The sequence below is a fragment of the Zonotrichia leucophrys genome, chromosome 5 (genome assembly GCF_028769735.1).
Source record: "Zonotrichia leucophrys gambelii isolate GWCS_2022_RI chromosome 5, RI_Zleu_2.0, whole genome shotgun sequence".
NCBI lineage: Eukaryota > Metazoa > Chordata > Aves > Passeriformes > Passerellidae > Zonotrichia > Zonotrichia leucophrys.
The window spans coordinates 20375266-20393760 of record NC_088175.1 but is presented as its reverse complement, the minus strand read 5'-3'; the positions used below and the strand labels follow the sequence as shown (position 1 = coordinate 20393760).

General features: G+C 37.5%; 1 protein-coding gene across 5 annotated transcripts in view; it reads right to left on the bottom strand.

Annotated features, from left to right (window-relative positions):
- The window catches only part of BAZ1A (bromodomain adjacent to zinc finger domain 1A), a 65590-nt gene that overhangs the window by 12177 nt on the left and 34918 nt on the right, over positions 1 to 18495 (bottom strand). For 3 of the 5 annotated variants that reach the window (XM_064714718.1, XM_064714717.1, XM_064714719.1), the window contains exons 10-21: positions 18076 to 18171; positions 15507 to 15645; positions 14912 to 15058; positions 12455 to 12550; positions 12102 to 12326; positions 11286 to 11451; positions 10900 to 11013; positions 10158 to 10282; positions 7953 to 8561; positions 5191 to 5354; positions 4854 to 5008; positions 2130 to 2278 (exon numbers count right to left, since the gene is read on the bottom strand). In XM_064714718.1, the coding sequence (XP_064570788.1) occupies positions 2130 to 2278; positions 4854 to 5008; positions 5191 to 5354; positions 7953 to 8561; positions 10158 to 10282; positions 10900 to 11013; positions 11286 to 11451; positions 12102 to 12326; positions 12455 to 12550; positions 14912 to 15058; positions 15507 to 15645; positions 18076 to 18171 (2185 nt within the window). The remainder of the gene's footprint in view (positions 1 to 2129; positions 2279 to 4853; positions 5009 to 5190; positions 5355 to 7952; positions 8562 to 10157; positions 10283 to 10899; positions 11014 to 11285; positions 11452 to 12101; positions 12327 to 12454; positions 12551 to 14911; positions 15059 to 15506; positions 15646 to 18075; positions 18172 to 18495) is intronic. The other 2 variants (XM_064714720.1, XM_064714721.1) reach the window with 1 other exon arrangement.

Here is an 18495-nt window from a genome sequence, read left to right as displayed (position 1 = left end):
GCAGCCCATTACGCAACTGAAAACATGAGACATTTGGCACCAAAAAGCAAGAGGGAACCTGACACTGTCACTTAATGATTAGGGCAGCAAGCCAGGCCAGAGGACACCTGGGATCCTTCCTGCTCCTCAGCAATGTAGGTTATTCTATACATTACTGTCATTTTAGAGTAGCAGCATTTTTCACAGCAGAAGACATGCACAGGCACATTGCAGTAAACAAACATCAGAGATTTAAGACATGCAAAACATATCTATTTGCTTTCCTTATATACTCCCTTTGCCACTCAGTATAAAACACCTATGAGAACATGATTTTTAATCCACAGGTTAAAAAAAAAGCCAACCCACCATCATTCCAAAGGTAAGGCAAAAACATGAACCAACATAAGATTATGGCAGAGTTGAAACCACCAAAAAGAAGACAGAAGACTGCTAAAAAACTGTCTCTCCAATACTTCTGGGGCATTTTTCTTCTTTTAGTCTTTTTCCTCTAACTCAGGATGCACGATCAATGGCCACAGCCTGCTAATAACCATATTTTTCCCCTTGGAGAATAGTAAACTTACAACTGTCAGCAAAGGGCTGTCAGCAAAATACTCACAAACCTTGTATGGAAATGGAGGCATATAATGCACAATGTTACAACTTGTACATGAAAAGTAGGACAAATGCTAGAGGCACTGTCAATTAACTGTTGCACAGGTTGCAATCTAGTCATATAGCAAGAAATAAGCTGTATCATGCCTGGCTTGGAAAGTGCAGACATATTTGAGTTGATCAAACACTCAGCCAAGTAAAGCTTTTAAACAGCTGCGGTTTCAACTATTCCTGTGCTCTCCCCTTGCATCTCAATCATTTGCTGCACTTCCCTCTTCTAGAGGTCATCACACTGATATCTAAAGCTTGTGGAAGGGAACCCATGCCCACATGTCAGTCTCTGGCACAAATCTAGCTCAAAGCCATCTTCAGTGGCAACTGATACCCAGACAGCAGGCTCCATGCAGGAGCAGCCAAGACGCAGAAAAAATTTCAGGTCAACTGTGCAACAGGGCACCTAACATCTTGTGTTAACACACCAAAACCTGCACTTTTGTCTTCAACTACTACAGCAGAGTCTGCCAGAGCAGAAGGATTTTATACACAGTGACTTTCAGAAGAGTATCAAGTCTACCAGAGTGTACCAGTTGTTGCTCTGGAATGAGCTGAACTGGCAAACCAGAATTGAGAGGTAAAGCAGCTCAGCAAGCACAGAGCACAGCACATCCCCAGTGTGCCATCAAGACAGAAGTCTGACCAAGACAGCCACCTTGGGAAGGAGGAACTACCTTTACACATTTCTCTAAGATCAAAGTCCACTTCTGAATTGCAAAAGGATCCTAAGGAATCCAGACCTGAGGGATCACGGGCAAACAAACTGACTTTATGCACTTTGGATCCTCTCTCTCACCTCTGGAGCCTCATCAGAGGAAGCCAAGTAAGAAATACATGTCAAAGTCAAGCTGCAGTCCTGCTTTGGTTTAAATTTTTCTTGCAACTTTTTATTTTCAAGTTTTACAGCACAAACACAAAACCAGGGAATCTTAATGTTTGCAATCTAAGTATTTCCTACACTTTACTGTAAGTATTCTGTTATTGCTGAACAAGGTGATCCAGGTAAACTAGGTTTATATTGCTTTCATTGAAACAGTATAAAAAGAAGCAAACAAAACAAAACAAAAGAGCTGCATGATATATGGGCCTCAACAGTAATTCTGAACTATAGTGTTCCCCCAGAAAGCTTGATCATTTCTGCCTAAGGGTACAATTTGTCTGTCAATGCATCAGTGTAACTGTAGCACCACATAAACAAGGTCACTGGAAAAAAAAAATCTATGTTCAATAAGCATGCATTTAAGAATTTAATTAAGCTTGTTAATTAATACATTTTATATATCTATCAATATATATGTGGGTGTGTTAACTTTTTGTTCTTTTCCCCAAGATGCCCTTCTAAAGCATCCAGTCTTACAAAACAAGCAAGTGGGCTTGGGGTCAGGGGTATTACTGCAGTGCTGGGGTGGATGTGTTTGGTTTGTTAGTTACAAAATCTTACACAAAACTAGAGACAGAGTTTCAATGCTGAGACTTACCAAGAGGTGCTTTGAGGAACCTGCGTTCAATTCCTTGTTCTATCTGAAGCAGTGCAGATGCCAAGTAGTGGACCACATTACTGACTGGCTGAGGAGTACTTGTGCTTGTTGATGCAGCACTTGGAGCTTCAGTTTTTAACCCAACAAGTCTAAAAGAGAAATGTATTAAATTATCACTTGAAGTCTCTGAAGTTAATACCAGAGATTCTTGCAAATCTATCGACAGAAGCTTCTTGTTTTAACCTCATGTACTCATGGATTACTGACATGCACAGATAGTACACAGTGTGATGAGCTATCCTAATGCTTATGTTTGCTCAACTAGCCTGGCAGATCTAGACAATTCATCCTTAGGTAACAGATAATAATAAATTGTAAGAAATGTGGATGACAAATTTCAAAACAATTAAAATTTCCAGAAAATCTGATGTGACATCCATCAGCTAGTTTATGATAGATTTCTGTGAAGAATGTAGTCCCAACAATTCTTCAGTGAAAACACTTCCAGCGGCAAAATGTAATCTTTTAGAACACATCCATCCGCAGAAGTTCAATTACATAGATCCCAACAATTCAAAATACTTTTGGAAAGAAAATAAAAAAAATAAAAACAAAGTAATTTTTAAATGTAAATCAGGAATTGATAACTTGTATGTCCTCATGCTTGGAGGATCTTTATAAAATACTAATTTTTTTACATAAGGGTGGTTCAAAAACCTCCCAAACAATAAAAAAACCAAAAACTAAAAAAAAAAAAAAAACAAAAAACCAAAAACCAAACCCTGAAACCAACCATACAAACCCTACAAACAAACAAGCAGACCACCAAAGAGGCAGTTTTCCAACAAAACAGGACCAAAAGACTAAGTAATCATTTCAAAATGTAGCTAATCTTTCTGAACCACAAACATTAAATAATGTGTAGGAGAGCAGCTCACACTACTGAAAGTAAAATTCCATTTCTACTTGGGGTTTATAAAAAATTAACTAATTAAAACTGTCTGGATTCTGCCTTATTCTTGTGAATAAGCAATGCTTTTGGTTGTCCCTGTTCTTTTTTCACACTTAAAAGCTGTTCATTATATTTTGCAGTCACACACATTTTGAGAGCCTGAAAGCAAACAGAAAGAAAGCTGCAGAGTTATTTACATTTCACTAGTCAAACTCCAAGGTCTTAATGAGATGTCACTTGCTCTGAGGTGGATAAAAAGCCCCACATCAAAAGCAACCTGTCACATGATTTCAGAATCCCATACACTGATTTAATATGCAAGACTTTATTAGAGTAGACTTTATTCAGAAACTCTGATGGAGTCAGTATCAAATGGAAAAAAATTAAGCTACAAAGTTCTGCAGTTGAATTAAGAGTTGGCAATGGAACAAGTACCCAACATTAAGTAGAAACAGATAAATTTCAGCATCTTAGTTAAAACAGTGGAATACTTCTATATTGTGGTTTTCAGGAACCAAATGTCTGTATATTGCATAATTAATATAAAGGATGATCCCATCCATTTTGCATGGAACTAGAGAATTCTGACTCAAAGGACAGTCTAACAGGAAAATTCTAATTCACAGTGATGAATGAGAACTGAAATAAAATGAGAAAAATACCTGAAGAACTTCAAATTCCTAACATCCAACACAGCATTCATTAGTCCACTCAGAAACACAGCTTTTATAGAAGTCTAACAGCAGAAATGCCTCACAAAATATGTAAGGCAAACAATATGTTAGTACAATGACTGTCTCAAATGAATCTTTTTTCCTGATGTATTTCAATATTCACATCCTATCAAGAGATAAAATTTCATATGCATTAACTATATTAAGGTAGACATTTATTTTTGACAAGTATGCAACTTTGGAGAATTAAGAATTTGGAAATCTTCCCCATTTCTGTGATTTCTCAAGTTTGATTTACAACAAGAACTGCTATCAGAGAGCCACATCTGTCTCAAATGTTTAGAAACTAAACACCACAAAACACTTTACAGCTACAACACTGCAGGATTTGAGGTTTCCTTCCTTTCATTATGTTGCAGCTTGCTCCACAGAAGTATTACCATTCCCAAAGTTGTAAGATCACATCTCCATTTTGCTGCTAAACTTAAAGTTAATCCAGACCATGGCCTGCTGCCCAGTGGTTCTTACCATGACTCACAGGTAAGTGAACAGCCAGTTCAACCAGAGATTTGTTACTATTACCATTTTTCCTTTTCAATACCCCTATACTCTTCTCAGAAATTGAAGTGGTTTGATTTTGTTGTTTTGTTTGGTGGGTTTTGGTTTTGTGTCTTATTGGAGATTTTTTGTTTGTGTGAGGTTTTTTTGGTTTAGGGTTTTTGGGGGGGGGGAGGTTCTTCTGGGAAACACATCATCAATTACCAGTGTAATTTTTTCCCTGCATTTAAAATTACTTCAAAATGAATCCATGTGTTCCTTCTTTGATAATTAATGTTTACTTCGAGCAGTGTAATATCTGAATACTGAAAGATGTAAAAATTGGTGCCTTAGTCTTATATGGTAATAGAACAGCATCATTTACAGACTATAAACCAAAGTAAAATCCTGCATTTTAAGATTCACAGTCTTAAAAATCACCACGTGGAGGAATTTGAGGGTAACAATAACTTGAAGGTGAAAAAGTCCCCAGCCAAACAAAGCCAGAGCACTGCTATAAAACTCAGAGAGAAGAACCATTATCTAAACTATAGCTCTTACCTGTCTTTCACAATAAACTTATCATGATCATCACTTTCCATTTCTTCAGATTCTTCATTCACAGTTTTAATAATGCCATTTTCTTTATTTTCATCATTCAGAAACTCATATCGCCCATGTTCTAGGGCTGCTCTCCAAGCCTGTCTGTCTGTAACCTGCAGCAAATATACAAATTTGAGGTTTCTAAAGAATCAAAGGACACAAGCTTTTAGTACCCATTACAATCTGCATTTAATTTAATTATGCTTTCACTAAAACCATTGCATGCAAGAGTTCTCATTTAAGTTACAGACTTGATGGCACCATGAAGTTCCCACATTCTACCATTTACAAATACCTTAATGGCCCCCAATGTTCCTTGGTAGATCCTGTCTTCAATGTCCAAAAGAAAGTCCCTAAGTCTCAGTTCAAGTTGCTTCTCTGCAGATGGGTGAGATCCATCATGGACATTCTGCATCCTTCCCCTTCCTACAGGAGGTCTGACATCACTTTGAGGTTTTTCTGCAAGAACAGCAAGTAATTTGGTGTTAGTAGACCTGGTTCCTTTAAAGCAGCTGTTGGGAGAGGGAACAACAGTACAAGACAGAACAAGCTGAATACATGGGTTCAAAATTCCCTTCTTGTAATTAAGTGCCAACACCAACATCTGTGCCAGTTAAGGAATCTGATTCAGCCAGGCAGGCTAATGATGACCAAGAGATGGCCAACAGATCATCAGCATCCACTCAGAACAACTCATGAGAGAAACCTTCGCTAATTTAAAAGTAGTTCTTTTGTCTTAAAATTCTTTCAAAAGTAGTAGATAAGTAACATCAACCTTTCTTTAGGAGGAGAACAAAAAGAGAGAGAATAAAGTCACATTTCTATTATTTGATTGCTCTTACTTTACAAGAGAACTCTTCAACTGTGTTTCCTGCATGTATCTTTATCATAGCAACACTTAAAATAAGCATGTGCAATTGAAAAACATAAAACCTAACAGAACAAGACAAGATAAAATCTCTTTTAAAAACCTAACCTTAGAACAAAACAAAAAGATAAGATGATGCAGGCACAGACAAGACTGACTGTGTCCTCTAATTAAAGGCAGGGAACAAGGAGTAAGACAACATGCTAATTTATGAAAACAAGGTGAGAGCTGATGATGATGGGCTTTCAAGTAAAAACCTACTCCCAAGAGAACTCAAAGTTCATGCAAAAACTCAAAAGCCACAGGAAAGAGCAGAAAGTCTGCCCAAGTCCTAAATTAATGCTTGCAAGTCTGTATAGGTGGTGAACATTTTTGTTCACAGGATTTACCTTAAAACCTTTGAGTGCAGTGATAACAAGGTACATGCAACAAATGAAGAGGTATTTAATAAATAATATAAATAAAGCAGCTGCTAAGAAAGCACAGGATGAATTTCTAAGGCACTCTCAATGGCTGAAAGAATTCCCTGAAACTGAAAGCAATCATGCAAATACTCTCAAAATGTAGTCTAGCAACTCTACTGCCTGGATGTGGGAAAAGTCCTTTTTGGTTTAAAAGCAGAGAAGAAATGTAGTATTTTTTCTTGAGCAGAAGTAGAAAAGCAGCAACTGCTTTTCAAATAATTGACAAGGAGAGTTTAGTGGATACTGGAATAAAATCACGTAATAGCACATACCAATTTTATTTCCATGCTCTTTTGAGCAGCAACTTGAAAAGGCAGAAGAGCAGCCTACACTGCAGGAGAATCCCTCTTGTCCTACAGGTCACTTGAGTGAAGGCAATAGGGCAGCATCTGGAGTCCACAGCAGAAAAGCTCCCAACCCAGTACAGCTACACGTGGCTATTTATCCCTGCTTATCACACAGTGGTGTGGCACCATCAGTATTGGACCACTGCATTTGAATTTTCTTGATCTCTAATAAAGTGAAGTTCAAAGCTGCCTCTCTTTTTTTAAAATGAAAATCAATATTATTCAACAGTTCCAACTTATTTAAAACAGAAGAAAAATCTGTGACTATGGACATCAAGTTGCTTCAGAGCAGAAAGCAACACACAAAATACAGATGAAGGTGCAGTGATTAAGAAAATAGGGAACCACACATGCAAACTCAAACATATCAGGAGATGATAGAGATTTTTGCACAAAAAATAACCCAATATAGAAAAAAGGCCTCAAAATAAAGCTTAATGACTATGCAACAACTCTGTCCTGTGCTAGTTTCCACCGAAAGAGATGGCAGATCAGTCATAAATTTAGCAGTATCTGATGTGTTCACAGTGTGTCCTAGCATACCCACTCCAGAAAAACACAATTTGTGTCTGCTGTGAATAATATTCCCTTGCCCCAATACAGATAACCCCAAATCCTCAAGGTAATTTGTCATAATTAAAAATAAAACGCAATTTCTTAAACATCACCCTAGGGAGTCTCTCTTTGGTAACATTGTCTACCCACCAACACGCTATAAACAAGCCAGCTGTAAGCCTGTATGTGCAGAATTTTATCTATGATTGGAGCCAATGTCTTGCCAATAAATGCCAAAATACTTGGCTAGGAGAAAAAGGAAACAGCCCCAAACCCTAGGTCTAGGATGGTGTTCAGTGCACTTCTATGTTTAAAAAGCTATAAAAACATCTGCTATCCTGCTGCTTCCTTCTGCACTGAGTGTCTGCCAAAGGGAGAAAAGGGAAACAAAACCCAGAAAAGAATAATATCACAAAATGCCACTGCACTGATGTAAATCCATCTAACAACCAACCCAGCTACACAGCTTTTTAGCATGTATTAACTTTTATTCCTCAGTTAATCTTTTTCCAAAGCTAAAATTCCTTCCTAAACTTGTCTGTTTAAAATCCAATCCTGGTTTACTGAGCAGTAAGATCACAGAAAAATTACTGCTTTTTTTAGCATGAAACACCAGAAAATACCACAAAGGTCTGTCAAGTAGGAAGAAAAAAGAAATGGAAGGCAGGAAAAAAACCAAACTTGTCTTCCATTGAGTGAAAAAAAGTTTAAGGATAATTCTTAGACCTTAGAAATTACAGTTAAATTAGAGCTAGAGGTTTCTATAATATTATATAGAAGTTTAATCCATAGAATCAAATTAAGACCAAGAGCTTTCATTTACCTGGAATATGGAATTTCTCCACAGGAAAACTGCTTAGTTGTTCATATATTCTACTTTTCTCTTGCAAAAGAGTTTCTTTTAAGGCACTCTCCCTATGTCCTCGGGAATTGAGAGCCTCGAGGAGTTGGTCCAGTTGTTCCCGAGAACTGTAAAAGCACCAACGGTTTGGTTTGTATACTGGCCTTGGCACCTCTACGACAACACTGGTACGTGAATCTTGGTCAACATTGGAGGTAGATTCAGAGGATTTCAAAGACTCTCCAGTTTTACTGAATACCTGAGGTTCATTTGTGCAAGACTGTCCACTATTCTGAAAGGAAGAGGTTCGAGGCAACAACATGTCTTCTGTGAGACCAGAATAGTCCTCCTCGACAAACAATCCAGGAACAGAAGGGAAAATCCAGTAGCGTCGGTACAGGCGGTCACGACCCAGCGGGGTGATATTTGTGCAGGCTGTTGCATTCTGAATCTTTTCTAACAGTTCCTTCTCTTTCTTTTGTTGTTCCTGTTTTAAAGCTTCTTCATCTTCAGCAGTAAGAGGTTCGCTCTTTTCACAAGTGGTCTCTTCTTGTCTTGTAAATTCTTTAAATCCATTTTGCCCTCTCCTCCCTAAGTTAAAAGAAGTATGATAGGAATTAATTTACAAATTTTTTAAACCAAAAACTTAAGTAAAGGGCAGGTTTTACTTCTGTCCCTTTTTGGTTATCCAAACTTACACTGTCAAAGACCATCAGCTCAGTCAAGAGACAACACTGGCTTTATTAAAGAAAAACTCAAGTGATTAACCCCCATTTCCTTGAAGAACAGGTAACCACTTTAAATACACCCTCACTTTGCAGAAACTAGACTAAGCCTCATTTACTGACACCGTCATCTTCAATATCATATAAAACCAAAATTTTAAGAATTAAAAAATGTATAATAGAAACATCTTATATAAAGTAGAATTCTAGCATTTTCAGTACTGAATACAAACTATGATCCAGACTTTATTTATCATACTCAAAATGATGATCTTAAACCACTAAAGGTCTGAAGAAAGACCAGAATCCCTACATAGCAGCTTATATGGCAAACTCAGGTATCTTACATTTAACAATTAAAGTGATCAAGTATTTACTATTATTTTCCCCCCTCAATTTGTACCAGCTGAAAACATTTCAGTTCACATCTTTCGTTTACACCAAAGTATTAAAGTCCTGGTTGTCATCTAGACCAGTATGTCTCATAATTGATCCATGCAACCTGAAAAGTACAGTCAACACTCAAGTTCTACGTGTTTCCAGCATGACCTTCAGTTCCCTAGCTGCATCAATGAAATAATAACACTTGTCATCCAGTCATTTGTCACTTGTTTGTCATCCAGTAGCAATGTTTCACACATGGGTACTTGAGAAACCTGAAATTCTCTTTAAGATCTCATTGCTTTTTCATGGCAAAGCTCTAACAAACGTGTAAATCTGTATTACTGAATGACTCAGAATTCCCAGGTACTGTTAGGAACTGTACAAGTTTGCAACTTAAGACCACAATCATCCAGGACTTTCACTGGCACAGACACCAGCATGAAGCCTACCCAGCAGAAAGACAAAGATGAGCTAACAGCCCAAAGCCACCAACCATTCTTCCTCCTGTGGTGACATCTATGTTTGGTTAGGAACAGCAGGCAGCACCATTTACTGCACTGCAGCTCCTACTAGCACACTGCTGAGAAAATCAAATCTAAGCATAAGTCTAGTTTTATTCTTGTATAGGAGGCATGCTGCTTCATTAACAAAGTAAAACTATACCTAAATGCATGATCTAACATTTTCTTCTGAAATATCAGTTGGTTTTGCATTTTACTAAAAAAAAATTTAAAAATATCAAACCCATACCATGTCCTATTAGATAAAACTCCTACAACTCTCTCTATGAGGGCAAGTACTTTTAATGGCAACACCATAACATTTTTTAGACAACAGAGGAATCCATGTATGGAAGACAAGAAGAAACAGAAGTGTGAAAGAACATACAGCTGACTAGAACTACTACTAGGCTGGCTCAATGTACTTATGAGCCCATTATAATCATGTTCTAGTGTGGGTTTGTTTCCTTAAAAGAAAATTACAGCAAAGATTGATGTTTTTACTATAAAACACAGGAGCATGCCAGGTGCATGCATGCAGATGCACAGGCACACAAACAAATCCATTCTAGCATTACCTCTCCGGCGTTTTTTGTTTGGTCCCAGCTCCTCTTCATCCTCTGTGACTGTGTCCACGTCTTGCTCTTTACGTTCCATCTCTTTGCTCTCTGTGCTAGTATCAAGCTCTTCCCGTTCCTCCTCCCTGACACAGCAAAATAAACAAACTGTGACTAACCTACCATAAGAAATACACAATAAAACATGGCATCTTTGACACAAAGAGTACTTCTATCTCCCAAGTACTTAACTAGTAAAATACCTATAATGCTCTTAAAAAATCAACTGTAAATCAGACTATACTAAAGCCCAAAAGAAACCTACTGAACTGTAAATGTGAAGTTCTATATTAAGGACTAAAACCTGTTATTTGGTGCCCACACTTTCATTTGAAGAGTATTATTATTATAATCAGACCATTTTTGGAGACATCTTAGTGTAGTTCTGTATCTGTGAGTTTTTTTCATGTCTAAGTAAAGTTTCCTTCCCAAAAGGTATGTAGCATTCTGTAAAATGCTTGTTACACATTTTTGCCTCATCTAGCAAATATAATTAATTCCCTACAGAAAAACAGGCAGTATTTACAAGGTAACTTTTTAACCAATTCTACACCACTATGAAGAAAAATAAAATCAACATTAAGGACAATATTCTTAAAATACAGCTTTGTATATGATCTAGTCAATGAAACACATGTGAAGTCTGGCCACAAAGCTGAAAAGTGTTCTATGTTATACATCACAGTAATACTATGTATCATACCCAACAGATATTTCTACAGCAGGAATTCTTTGCTCCTCTTCTTTCAGCTTTTCTTGTTTCTCTTTCATTTTTAACTCTTGTTCTTTTAACCTTTCTTCTCTTCTCTTACGTATCCTAATAATAAGAAGGATATAAAAAAACAGTTGCAATTAATATAACATCTAATCTATCCACCAGATAGTTTTCTTTTATACTAAAACATCATCCAAAAATAGCAGAAACATGGGAAAACAACATTTAGCAGAACTAAGTTTCATTCCTGTCCACTGTCCCAGGAAACCAGCATAGAACAGAAACATTACTACTGTTTCTCATATGCCTTCTGCAGCTGAGACATGAATCTCAACTGTAGCACCAAACTTTATTTTTCCATATCCTAGTTCTACCTGGCTGCTGCTGCCTCTCGCTCCTTGCGATGCTGCTCTGCCTTCAGCTCCCGGAACTCCTGTTTTGCTTGTCGCAGCACATCAACAGAGTCCTCAATGAAATCTCGAGTGGAGACCAGAGTCAGAAGTTTCCCACAGAGAGCATGAAGGATCTTCATCTTTTCTCCTAATAAAATTTGGACCAATGTTTATATTTCACTATGTAACTGATAATAAGCCTAAGTCTTACAGACTCCAAACTGGATTTGTTCTCACTTAAGAACAAGTGAACAAACATTTGTAGCACACTAGGTGCACTTGCAGAGACATTTCCTGAAAGCGTATCTGCTTTGTTCAGACATACAAGCCTTTATTTTTAATTTATTAACTTTTACCACCAAAATTAGTAAAATGCAGTATTATCTTCAAAGTAGAGACAAAGGAAGAATTGCCAGAAATTTTTCTCCATTTCCAAGTGAAGAACAAAAGACCCAAATACAAACAGAGAGAAAAAAAAGCAGGGGCTGAATCAAACACGCCAATGCTTCTTCCAGAGAGATCCCCTTATTCAAGTAACACTAACATTTTTAATGAGATGAACGAAAAACTACTCAGAAGTAATGAAACTGCCTAGCTCTGCAATCTCTGATGTGGTGGGATGTGCTTGTGAGGACTGAAGCACAGGGGGTGAGCGTTGGTCTACATAAAACCCCCAGAGATCCTTTCCAAACTCAATTATTCTATGATACAATAAATTGTATTATTGGTGTAAAGCAGTTGCAAAATTAATCACTTACTGAGCAATCTAATAATCCCTAACATATATTCTTTTATTACCTGGCAACAAATCATATACTGAGGTACTTGAAAGCTTCTTCAAGAGACCAGGATTACTTAATCTCAGCTCCATGCAAGCATCATCAGTAGTATCAAACCCTCCTCGTTTCTGGTAACGGTATTTTGCATTGGCTGAAGTTATATCAGCACCTGATGCTAGAATGTGAAGTCTGAGAATCTCAGAAAGAGTGCAGCTATCAAGATCCAAGTTTTTCAAATTGCAGCCTACAGTTGAGAAGAATGAACAGTTATTTTATACAGATATTTAAATGTACATAAATATAAAAATAGTTCTTTAAAATACAGAGCAAAATAATAACAGTAACAAAACAAGAAGTGAAACCCACACATACCCTGATGTAACTGGGGCCATGCAGCTGCCAAAGTTGCAACTGCAGACAGTGCAGATTTTGTGGGGTCTGCATCTTCATCCAAAGCCTCTGTTAAATCTTTAAGGAAATAAACACTTTATTCTAGTGCAAATTAAAACTTGTACTGTGGAGGGGAGGAAAGGAAGCTGCGTTTTGAGAATTGCAGACAAAAGCAAAAAGAGGGATGGTATTTACAGACGCATCAATGTATTCAAAACTCAATTCAACATCCAGACAAAAATTTACAGATCTTGAAATGCAACTGAAAAAATCCAACTAAAAGCTAAGGACATGCACCACATGCTATATAGGGAGAACACCATCTAAGCTGTTAAAGCAACCGCAACACGCAGAACATGCACAATGGCAACATAAAAGGCAGCAGGGACAAATCCAGCAACACACTTGAAAGTGCAGACAAGTAGCAATGCAAGAACACCTGTACTTCCTTTCCTCAAACAAACTGTTTTTCTTATCATACTTTTGTTTTTAGGAAGCATAACTCAAACCAATAATGTATTTTGATACTGGCTATCACCATTCACTTTATACTTTCTATCTATAACTCACATACAGCCTGTTCTGCACAAACACAATTGCTAAGACATTACAAATAGATCATATTTCACCAAATCGAGCACCTGCACTTAATGACCATCATCCATAAGCAAACTGACCAGGAAAGCAGGGAAGTGAAAGGCAGAAACAGCAAGTTCCTGTTTCTTAAACAAAGGTTTCCTCAGCACTTACAGGTATTTCTCCAGAGGGTTGGCAGAGCATTTTCAGCAATGTATGCTGTTTCAACAATTTCACTTTATTCAAATCCAAATTATTAAGCACTTAAAATCACCAAGTCAAAATAAAACCACAAACTATACAAACAATACATAAATGCAAATCCACAACAGTCCTCTACGATGTTGTTTGAAAACTGTCACCCAGACATGGCAAAATGAATCTCTGCACCTCCCCTTTCACTTTAACTATATAACACACTTTGAGAAAGAACTGTACACCCCCAAACCACATATCTGTGGTGTTCCCTGCTGCAGAAACACTGCCTGTACAGAATTTAACTGAGCAAACATGCTGACTAGTGCTAGTTTGGTTAGCCAGAATTACAAAGGCAAGACTATGTAGATCTTTTATGGGAAAGAAGATGTCTAAACAAGAGTGACAAGAAATTAAAGTTCTGAGGCAAGTAAAACACAATAAATGAAGTGCCTTACCCACAACTCTGATAAATTAGAAACAAAATGGCAGACTTTTGCAATTATCAGCCCCATTATGTCAATTTAAAATATGAAAGTTACATTATGTTTTTTCTGATCAGCCATACAAATAATATAGACTCTAATCAACTATTCCATTATTACCTCATAATCCTTGTTTATATTGCCAAGGCAATACTGTCAGTAGTTAACAAATACAGTTTAATAGCTAAATTCAACAGTAATTGAAATACAGTCTAAATTTATTAACAGTCTCAAATCTCTATTCAATTAACAAGAGCAGCCACTGTTATTGAAGACAGTGCCCATGCTTTATATAAAGATAATTTATAGACTCAACATCAATCTTAAGCATGAAAAGAAACAATTTTCAATGGAGGGGTTAAAGGAACTTTTGTTTAACTCACATACCTGGCTTGGAGGGGCACCATGGAATTCACCTGACCTCAAAGAGGGAGTGCTCTTATGTACCTACCTCTGACAAAATGAAGGCTAGTAGGATGGGCCAAAGCTTCTCCTTTAGTCAGCAAATTTGGCAGTCCATAAACACAGGACTACAAATTTGTTACAAAGCCTGCACTTCCTTCTGATCAGTGGTTAGTATATACTGAATGCCTCTAAAAATGGGGACATCAGCTTTAGAGCAAAGACCAAAGTCAGAGTGACTGTGAGAGTCTTTAGTGAAAGAACACACACGGTAGTATCCAGAAGTTGTGGATGAATAACTTCAAGCCTTGGAGGACAATGAATATTCAATTCAACATTACAGTTGTGCTGGGGAGTTTTAGTTTTTCATCTAGTTAGGTACAGATCTTTTTTATAGATATAGATATCTTTGAGAAAACTTAGGAATATGACTTGTTTTCTGACCCTCAGGAGAAACATGTAACAGTGCTGGAGGAAGAGAAGGAAGGTAAAGATGCTTCCTGTACCTCCAAAACACACGCAATGCTGTTAAAGCTTATTATGCTTTGCTGGATACAATCATAGTAACAATGAGCTTCCTTTTTCTCTATTCCCCCCAGACCCTGTGGTCCATGCCCAGTTTAAGGCTTTAATTTCAGATAAAAGAGAAAAACCAAGCCCATTTACATACAATATCCATGCATAATAAGACAAGGTTAAACAAAGGAGTGCCATAATCATGCAGCTTAAAGTTAATTCCAGTGCAACTTCAGCTTTTCAGCAGTAAAATTAAAGATCTGACCTTTGGTCTCAGCATCAGCTATTTGATCTTTGGCCACTTCCTCTTCCTCTTCGGCCATTGCCTGAAAGATGGCAGTCAGGAAGAAAAACAGCAATTCACATAGTGGGCCTTCAGTGTCATTTCCTACAAGAGCTTCCTCTAAAACCTCTGTGAATAAAGTTTAAGAAGCGTCACTTTTGCCGCAAAGTTGGAAAAAAAATTATGTACTGAAGAATGAAAACATTTTTTTCCCTTCAGGTATGATAATTAAATTACGTTTCCATAATTTACTGCATATAATTCCTAGAATGATGGTGCCAGAAAAAGTGTTGACCAAACATTGCTTTCTTAATAGAGAACTGCAAGAAAAAAGTACAGGTAGATCTTTTGATAAGCAGAATAACAACTTGTACATCAAAACTAATTTTGATTTTACAAGTCCCTTGGAGTTGATCATGAACTGAAACCTCGATTGATACACGTGTTGGCACTGACAGATCAAAGCCACACAGAAAATTCTGTAGCAGTGGTACTTGTGCACACTTAAGATGTTTGGTTGTTTGGTAGAAGGGAAACCACTGAAGTGGGGCACCTTGACACATAAGCCACAACTTGCCTAAAGTCACTCCTTCAGGAAATTCATCTTGAAGATCAAAAAGTTCCCCAAAAGCATGTAAAAACTCCAAAACCATCAGAGCATCACCAAAGATCTCAGGAGGAAGTCTTGTCTTCACTGGCACTGGAATGGGAAGTTCCTGCAAACCAAATGGGACCACTTAATACAGTATTTGGTTTGTGCAAAGTACACAAGTCATTAAAACCAAAGAGATGTTATTCTAAGGAATGTATTAGTTGAATTTCCCTGTGTTTGACTCAAATGAGTCCCACAGGACACATGACCAGTTATCATGGTAACACTGATGACAGTATTAACTTTGGAAACCAAGGAGCATGCAACTTGAATGTAAAATTTTTGAGAAAGAAGTTTACTCATGTCCATGAAGTTTGTATCTTTATCAAATGAAGTTAATCCAACTACAAATTAAAAACATTGGCTGTCAAGCTTTTTCCTTTATACCTGTATTATTTCACAAGAGTTTTGAATTTCAGTTTCCTGAACTGTCCAAACAAGCCAAAATAAACATACTCTTAGAAGTTACTTATGATTGCTTGCAAAGACAAGTAAACCAGAACCCCAACACGTTCACATAAAATGCACCCTTCTAATACTAGGATATGCAAGATCGTGTCTAACAACTGTGTGTTCTGGCACTGAGTTTTTTGCATTTGTAAGGCATTTATGGTAGCTGAAGACATTAAAGGGAGCTGATGTAACCATATAACAAGACCACTTAACAGAGACACCACCTCCAAACCACAGATAACAGTGCCTAACATCAAGATTGACTTTGAAATTACTATTTTCATGTAATCCTTCAAGATTTGTCTTCATTTACTGTTTCTTAGCATACATAGTTGAATAATTTCCAGAATTGTCTATTTTCCAAAAATGTGGTAGTTCACAAATATTATAAAGAAGAAAGCCGAATATTGTGCTTCAAAAGGACACAATAAATTTCCAGAGATGGGAATCTTTTCAAAAGCAGTCCCCACCTAAATTCATCTTTATTTGTATTCTTGTCAATTCACAGAATCACAGAATTGCAACTTAACAGGTTATTTTAAGTTGTAAGGGAACCACAAGGACATTCACTTCCAACTCCTGGCCCTGCACAGAACCACCCATGTGAACCATCCTGTGCCTGAGAGCATTGTCCAAAAAGTTCTTGAATTCCATCAGACTTGATGCTTTGACCACTTCCCTTGGAAGCCAGTTGCAGTGCCCAACCACTGTCTTGGTGAAGAAGCTTTTGCTAATATCCAACCTAACCCTTCCCTGGCCCAGCTTGAGGCCATTCCCTTGGGTCCTGTCACTGTCACTACAGAGCAGAGCTCAGTGCCTGCCCCTCCTCTTCCCCTCACAAGGATGCTGAAGACTGTAATGAGGCGTCCCCTCAGTCTCCTCCAGGCTGAACAGACCAAGTGATCTCAGCCACTCCTCACATGGCTTCTCCTCCAGGTCCTTCACCATCCTTTTTCCCCTCCTTTGGACACTCTCTAATAGCTTAATGTCTTTGTTTTATTGCAGTGACCAAAGACTCACAGTACTCCAGGTGAGGCTGCACCAGGCACAGACTGAGGTGAGTAGAGCAGCAGAGTCTCAGTGTAGTGATGACACTGCTTTTCCACCCCTCCTTTTTCTTTCCAGTAGAAATACAGCAGAACTGTTTTCACAGCTTGCTCTCCCCTTTCAGCAATGGCCTTTTTGCCTTTCTTCAGCTTTTTTTCCCTTTCTACATAGCTAGGAGTTTTCACTCCCATCTTCAATGGCCATACAGCTCTCCTTGCAAATATGTTCAGCTCTCATATTCCTCCCAGTCAGTGATTTCACTTGAATTCATTTAACACTCTCCTTTATTTCCACCTGCCCTCCTTGCAATTGTTACAATTCCCTGTGTACCTCAAACTCTCAACCTTGTGTTTCTGACTATTTGCCTCCTTTTGCTATCCCCTGCCAGAATGAATCCCAGTAAAGCATATATAAACACATACCACTAGAAAATCTTCTGTGGTGTACAGCCGCACTATACTCTTGTGTGAATCCTAAGTTCTTTGTGAAGCAAATTCTTGTTACTTTCTACAGGTTTCCAGTATCATCATGAAAGACGTTAATTAAACATGATATTTATATTATATTACTACAGTTTAAATCAAAAGAATGTCTCAGGAAGTAACAAGTCAATGTCTTCTCTAACTTTTGCAGCCAAAACTTTAGTTTTTTCATTACTCAAATCTTTTATGTAACTCACATTTTTATAAGTGAGTTCATTTTGTATTCGTCACAGAAAAATCAGGTATACTCAATACCTCACTCAGTAATGCCAGCACATTGAACATACCCCATTGCAGACTGAGCACAGGCTGTATAGCTTTTCTGGAGGTTGAAAATGCAGATGCAGATGATCCCATTAGTATTGCCACTGGGAAATATGTATTACACACTACAGGTGACTCACAGCCTCTAGCATTCCAATCAGATCTAGATTTGTCCCTGCATTATGGAATCTAATCCATCTGGGAACTCTGCAAACTACAATCTTCAGCTATCCCAAATTCAATCTTACCTTAAGGTCATCACACTCCATATCTTCTCTAGGCTTACTCCACTGTTTGAGGTATTCTACATATTTTCTTTTTTCCTCACGCAGCTTCTCTCTTTCCTGAAAAAAACAGTCACAATTGTATAAATATTGTTACATGGTCTTACTGCAGTTTCTAAAACTGCACCATTTACTACTCAATCACACTGAAAAGTAAAACATCACATTAAATTAGAATGGAGTAATCTATTAATTTTATTTTGTATAAAATGATACTAGCAAAAATATTTAAATGAGGCGATACATTGTTGGATTAGTTATTGCTTTTGCTGGGGGGTGTTTTGGGTTTTGTTTTCTTTTTAATGGAAATGGCTAAAGAAAAAATATCAAAAATTAGACAGCATTGATGAACGTTGCCTCAAAAAAGACCATCTACAACATCCA